Raw genomic sequence first — 6,873 nt, forward strand, 5'->3', positions numbered from 1 at the left:
GGTGGCGGCCGATGCAGCTATGCGGCTGCTGCGTGCAGCCGGCACGTCGATGCCCCTCTGGAAGGTTCTATGTGGGATGGCGGGGCAGCGACGATAGCGATGACAGCACACTAGGGTCCGGTATCTTGGCTCAACATTGTGTTGGGGGATTCCGTGGGCGAAAGTGTCGGTGTTTTGGACCACGGGTCCTCAACCAACTAGTAAAAATGTACTGCGTGCCCCTAATCCCGGATGGTGATGCAAAGAGACACAAGGTTTATACTGGTTCGGGCAATGGGTGCCCTATGTCCAGTCTGAGAGGTCGATCTTGTATTCCTTGCACCGAAATGCTCGTAGTAGAGGTTACAAGCAAGGCGAGAGAGGGAGCTAGTCCCAGGTCTCTGCGTGGAGCGGCGTAGATTGCTTGAGATGTTGATCTCAGGCAGCGGAAGTGTGCGCGTTACAGGGTGTCGAGCGTGTGTTCGTCTATCTCGTGAGAGCGTGAGCCCGTCTATGCCTGAATGTGTGTGTGAGTCAGTCCCCCTGTACGTGTTCGTCTATCTCGTGCGCTTGGGTCTCCTCTTAGAAACGGTCCCGATCCCTCCCTTTTATAGTTGAAGGGGGGACAGGGGTAATACATGTGTTAGTTACGTGGCATCGTGCGAACAGAGGCGGCATGTCCGAGCCCTGTAGCCTGTTACTGTGGCGGCATGGTCGATGGAGTGGCCCTGCCCTTGAAGTGCTGGAGCAACGCACCGGTCATCCGATCCTGTGTGACATGGGAGCTCAGTGATAGCCTGACGCAGGGCCTGGCGGGCGACGTGCCCGGTTGCTGTTCGTCGATAGCGTAAAGAGCCGAGGCTCAGCTGGTGCCGAGGCTGAACCGTCGTGGGGGGCTCGGCGGGTGCGAATCCCAAGGCTGCCGAGACCCTGAAGTGGATTGTCGAGGCTCGCCGGGAGCAGTTGGTCCCGTACACTGATTCCGAGGCTATAGTAACCCGACTTGACTCCGCACGCTGCGTTGTTTCTGGAGCAAGGGTTAGGTAGCACAGTACAGTACGGGCGCCGGTCGTGGGCACAGTGCTAAGCACAGCGGCCGGTAACCCCTGCTCTATCCTGTCTCGGAAGGCATGGCTCCGATGTGACTTACGTCTTGTCGGCCACTCCGCTGTGTCAAGCCGTCATTCGGCCGATATCGCGGGAGCGGTTGAACGCGCTGGTCGGACATGACATCTTGTCCGAGAAGTTGGTCGAGGCGGAGGCGACAGGGTTGTTTGCCGAGCCGGCCTTGAGCGAGGCGGAGAATCGGTAACTCGTCCGAGGCCTTCCGGGCAGGGCCTCGGGCGAATCGGAGAATCGGTTCCTCGTCCGAGGCCTTACGAGCCGGCCTCGAACGAGACGGAGGATCGGTAGGCCGCTCGAGGCCTCTCGTGCGAGGCCTCTAGCGGGGCGGAGAGTAGGTGGCCTCGGACTCGGACGAGGCCGGGGTTTAGCCAGTAGTTATCTCTTGGCTTTGATTATCGGTAGGGTCTAAACGATTTTTTTCGGTTGTTGCTTAGGGGACCTCTTTTTATGGTACCCGACAGAAAGCTTTGGCGACGGTGACGCCTATGGGCGCTGCTTTCCCTGTTGAGGGCGCCGTTTTACCCAGCACTATCTTCCACGTGTGAAAGCCTAGTCCATCTTAGACAAGCAATGGTGGCGTTCTCGACGTCATGTCCTTCCTGAAGGCGTCGCTGTTGGAATTCATATCGGCCATGATGTTGCCTTCGGTTGATGCTCTTCGCTTCTCGGCGACCGTTCTGCGTGTGGAGGGGGGGACTTGCAGCGTGAAGTCGGAGCTGCTGGATCAGGGACGTGGCTTAGCAACAATGACACGAGTCGAACCCTCCTTCGTCGATTGGAATGCTTTGGAGGTCCGGAAAGCGCCGGGGGCGGGCAAAGGTTCAAGATAGGAAGTCAGAGCTGCTCTTCAGGGTTCAAGCTTGGCAACGATGACTTGTTGCAGCCTCTCACTTCGACCATCTATCTGTCTTCGTTAGGATCGTCTGGGTCTGCTATGGGAAGTCAGAGATGCTAGCTGCTTGGCAACCATGCTCAGCAACGATGACCCATGGCAGTTTTGTACTCTTCCACATCACGTGGGTGGGTTTGCCCTTCGTGTGTCTTGTGTTGGCACCACATTGGCTACCCTTCTTGTACATAAATTTCCATCGTCTTAATTGAGCAGTAGAGCTCCTGCCATTGTTTGAAAAAAAATTCATTTGCTAAGAGCCAAATTCATTACCTTGCTATGTTATCAGTTCCCAGGGAATTGCTAGAGACCCAACTAAGGTACAAATCATAGCTGATTGGCCACCCCCCCCCCCCCCCCCCCCCCCCCCCCTCATCACTAAAAGGACTTAGAAGTTTTTTGGGCACGGCTGGTTATTATAGGAAGTTTGTGCGCCATTTTGCTCTTTTGTCCAAACCTTTGACAAACCTTTTGAAGAAAGGAGAACAATTTATTTGGACATCAACCCAAGCCTCTTCCTTTCAAGCCTTGAAGCAATCTCTTATTACTGCTCTAGTCTTAGCATTAACAGATTTTTGTAAACCCTTTGGCCGGAGACTGATACTTCTGACAATGGTATAGGAGCGGTATTGCACCAAAATGACCACCCTATTGCTTATGTTAGCAAGGCTCTTGGATCTAAAGCACAAGGACTTTCCACATATTAGAAGGAGTGCATGGCAATATTACTGGCAGTTGATCATTGGAGACCATATTTGAAACAATCAGAATTCATTATTTAGACTGGTCAAAAAAACCTTATCCACCTTGATGACCAGAGGCTCACTACCCCCATGGCAGCACAAGGCTCTTACAAAATTACTTGAGCTCACATATAAATTGGTGTACAAGAAGGCAAGGAGAATAGAGTGGGAGATGCTCTCTCTCTCAAGGATTATCCATGCAGATATTCATGATTTGGCTGCAATCTCTGTAGCTCAGTCCACCAGGTTGAATGACCTCAATTCTGCTTACCTCCAAGACCCCAAGTCTGCTCAACTTCTACAAGAACTCATAGTTCATTCTCCTTCAGGCCCCTTCAAGCTCACTGATGGGTTAATCTATTACCAATCCAGAATCTGGATAGGAGCAGCACCAACAATTCAATAGAATATATTGAATGCACTTCATTCTAGTCCAGTTGGAGGCCATTCTGGAATTGAGGTTACATACATATAACAGGATCAAGAAACTTTTTGCTTGGCCATCAGTCAGGGATTGTCTCCCACTGTACTGTCTGCAGGAGCTTGGCAAACAGTCTCTTTAGACTTCATTGAACGGCTCCCAATGTCAGCTTTTTACAATTGCATCTTGGTTGTGATAGATAAATTCTGGTGGATAAATTCTCTAAATACGCCCACTTCCTTCCTCTATCACACCCATTCACAGCCTTGCATGTTGCTTTGGTTTATATGAATCAAGTTTACAAACTCTATGGTTTTCCAAATGCCCTCATTTCTGACAGAGACAAAATTTTCACCAGTCAAGTATGGAAAGAAGTGTTTAAACTGCTTAAAGTAGATCTGCTTATGAGTAGAGCTTACCACCCCCCAAACTGATGGTCAAATAGAGTGAGTCAATCTGTATAGAAATCTACCTGAGGTGTTTTGTCCACACTTGTCCTACAAAGTAGTCCTCATGGATATCTCTTGCTGAATTCTGGTATAATACTTCATATCACTCATCTTTGAGGCATACACCATTCAAAGTACTTTATGGCCATGAACCTAATCAGCAAGGCATTGATGTGGTGGATACTTGCCAGAATGTTGACCTTCAAATATGGCTTCAAGAAAGAGAACTGACACAGCAAGTGATACATCAACACCTCTTACGTGCTCAGAATAAGATGAAGCCCTATGCTAACAACAAACGATCATTTCGCTAATTCTCAGTGGGGGCCTCGGTTTATCTGAAGCTTCAACCATATGTTCAAACTTCTTTGGCTACCAGGTCCTCCACTAAACTTTCCTTCCGCTACTTTTGTCCTTTCGCCATTACTGATAAGATCCGATCAGTGGCTTACAAGCTAGCATTACCATAGACAGCCATTCACCTGGTTTTACATGTGTCTCTTAACTTAAAAAGGCACTCTCTCTCCACATCATACAGTAAGCTCAGAGTTACTTGACCCATCTTGGCAGCTCCAGGTGCCACTTCGCATCCTAGACCATCGTCTATACCAGCATCAAGATCATGACTAGCAAGTGTTGATTCGATGGCTCACCTTCCACCACATCTGCCAACTTGGGAAGATGAAGCTGCGCTACTCAAGAATTTCCACGTGCCCCGGCTTGGGGACAAGCCGTCTCTCAAGGAGGGGAGAATGTCACAAGCAAACTGCTGCCGAGACTGAAGATGGGCTTGAAGCAAGAAGGATTTCCAAGCCTAACCGACGTTTCACTGGGCCTGAGTGGACTAGGCCTTACTCCAGACCACGTAACTGGCAAGGCAGTGCTGTGGTCATGTAAAGAGGGGTGAAGCTACGAAGAGAACTCAAATTTGACTTTTGTAACTCTGAACTGAGCCTGTTCGCTGTGGTGACAACGGGCGCAACAATCACCGGCGACACGGGACCCCAAATTCCACCATGAAACCTACCTATATCGAGTGTTTCGATGACAATGAATATCTATCTTTATTGATTGAAACTTTGACAACTTTACAGAGAACACTTATAGAAGAGAAACAGAGCTAGGGGAAAACAGAGTTAAGAGGGCAGCAGCCAGGGGAGGAACCCAGGCGACAGCCAACACTAAAGGCAGTACACACTGGGATGGTTCCCAGGAGGCTGCCAGCAAGCAGAAAATACAGCAGTAAAACATGGAGTTGAAGATGAATAGGAAGCATTGCTAACAGTCTTGAGACTTTTTCTTTTTCATACACAGTTGTTCAGTTGTCTAGGTATTTAATGGAACACAATAAAATCTGTCAAGCTAACTTCTCAGCTGAGAAGATTCACTAGTACACAGATAATTAAAAGATAGTCTCGAGTTGTAATAATATAGTCTTACCTGAATACCTTCTGAGAACTCAACCTCTTCCTTGGCTGTAAGAAGTCTCCTGCCAGTCATCTTCCACAAGGAACCTAAAGGATTCATACTAGATGAGGAACCCTTGGACCGCTTCTTCTTTGAGGATGATGCAGCCTTTTGTGAAGCACGGAGAGTTGTGCTAGCCTTTATTGCTGCTCTAGTTCTCCTAGCTCTCCTCTCAGATTGACGAGCAGATTTCACAGCTATGTTCTCAGTGTACTGTGCATAAGCATCTAATTCATCTTCAGAAGCCATGATACCATAAGACTCCAAATCCTCCATCAAAGGATTATTAGCATACATGTCAGGACTGCTCGATTGCATCTCTGTGCGAAGGATTTCATTTGCCAAGTAGTTGTCCACACCCTTTTTTTGTCTAATTATAGGCTGATGGTTGTTTTTTTGTACCATCTGAACAACTTCTTGCGCAGCTTCAGCAGCTGCTCTGGCAAGAGCAACTGCCTCTGCGGCTGCGGCTTCTACTACCGCCTCTTCATTTAGAAGTGCTTCTGATGCCAGAGTTGCCTCAAAGTTTCTCTGACATACATTACAAAGTAAAAGTGAACAAATATTGTGATGTTCTACATTCTACTATACTGTTAAGGAATTTCTCACACTACAGGCAATGCTGGAAAGGCAGCAGCCTTCAACAAGAAAAGAAAAGGGCTTAGAAGCCTATAAAGGAACATGATTGTGTTTGCCTTATATAATGACTCAATTTCATCCTTCCTTCTAGAAGCTTAAAACTCCTGCTTCATTTCTTTTTCTTCCAACACTGCTAGAGAAATACTCAATTCAAGGAAGCAGAACTGAAATTACCAATAATTGTCCCCACAGATCAAAATTAGTCCTGCTGATTTGATATAAAATGTTCGTCTTCCAAGTAGGAAATCAGTAACAGACATGAACTGAAACTCGTACAACGTCACTTCTTATTCAATGTTCCTACATTTTTAACAGTGGGATTTAGCACTTGCTATGCTAGATTTTGCAATAAATAGCCTGCAGCTACAGTTACTAGCCGCTCCAATCAGTTGGCCCTGAACTCATTTGTTCTAGGAAAAGCACCTCATGGTCATGGGTTCGTGGCATTGTTTGAGAGTGATTAATGTACTCTTATTTGTTGATCATCAACGCATCCAACAAAGGAGTGGACTAAGTCTCCCAATTTGTCACATGTTAAACTAAACACAGCACCAAAAGCGGGCAAAGACAGTACAGCATATGTAATTCGGAAGACAATCCAGCAAAAACAGAGCAGTGCGGGCCACCTGAATCGCCGGAGCCGCGTAAGCGAGCCTCAGCTGCGCCGCGCTGCCGTTGGTGCGGTCCTGGACGACAACGGCGGAGGTGACGGCGCAGTGGACGCGGAGCGCGGAGCACCTGGAGTAGGACGAGGAGGAGGAAGGCACGTGGGCGGCGGCAGACGGCGCCCACATGAACTGCGGTGCCAGGCACGCCATCGAGGAGCCAGGGCTGGCTGCTTGGCTCGTCTCACCGGAGTGCCGTCTCCATTGCTGCCGGGAGGAAAGAGAGGTGTATAGGTGGAGGGACGGGACGGTGGGTATGGAATTCAGGTTTGTTTTAGTCTGGATAAGGGGAGCTCAGTCAGACAGAACTCAGGCCTGCTCAGCCGCGACCCGGACTGAGAGTTAGTGGGCTGAATGCTGGGCCGGGCCATGCTAGAAAAAAAAACACCCTTCCAATCCGTCGACACCAAATTCCATTTGAGATCCGACCAACAAGTCCAGCGTGGTCCCTCCACGGTCCCCTCCTCCTTACTAATCCAACTAGCGATCCGTGCCC

The 6,873-nt window shown here is 48.8% G+C and overlaps 1 protein-coding gene across 1 annotated transcript; it reads right to left on the reverse strand.

Moving 5' to 3' along the window:
- Positions 1–4,887: 4,887 nt before the first annotated feature.
- On the reverse strand, positions 4,888–6,632 carry LOC136482093 (RNA polymerase sigma factor sigB-like). The gene is made up of 2 exons (XM_066479343.1): positions 6,339–6,632; positions 4,888–5,604 (listed from the first exon to the last, which is right to left on the reverse strand). Exons 1-2 carry the CDS (start codon positions 6,528–6,530, stop codon positions 4,969–4,971), a joined length of 828 nt encoding a protein of 275 aa, XP_066335440.1. The 5' UTR covers positions 6,531–6,632; the 3' UTR covers positions 4,888–4,968.
- Positions 6,633–6,873: the final 241 nt, after the last annotated feature.

This window comes from Miscanthus floridulus, chromosome 9 (assembly GCF_019320115.1).
Source record: "Miscanthus floridulus cultivar M001 chromosome 9, ASM1932011v1, whole genome shotgun sequence".
Lineage (NCBI taxonomy): Eukaryota > Viridiplantae > Streptophyta > Magnoliopsida > Poales > Poaceae > Miscanthus > Miscanthus floridulus.

What these genes read in the sequence shown, in the direction of transcription:
- LOC136482093 (XM_066479343.1), bottom strand. Translation starts at nt 6,530, where the DNA reads ATGGCGTGCCTGGCACCGCAGTTCATGTGGGCGCCGTCTGCCGCCGCC. An exon ending in ACGCGGCTCCGGCGATTCAG is followed by an intron (nt 5,605 to 6,338) that starts GTGGCCCGCACT and finishes AATGTATGTCAG; the next exon opens with AGAAACTTTGAGGCAACTCT.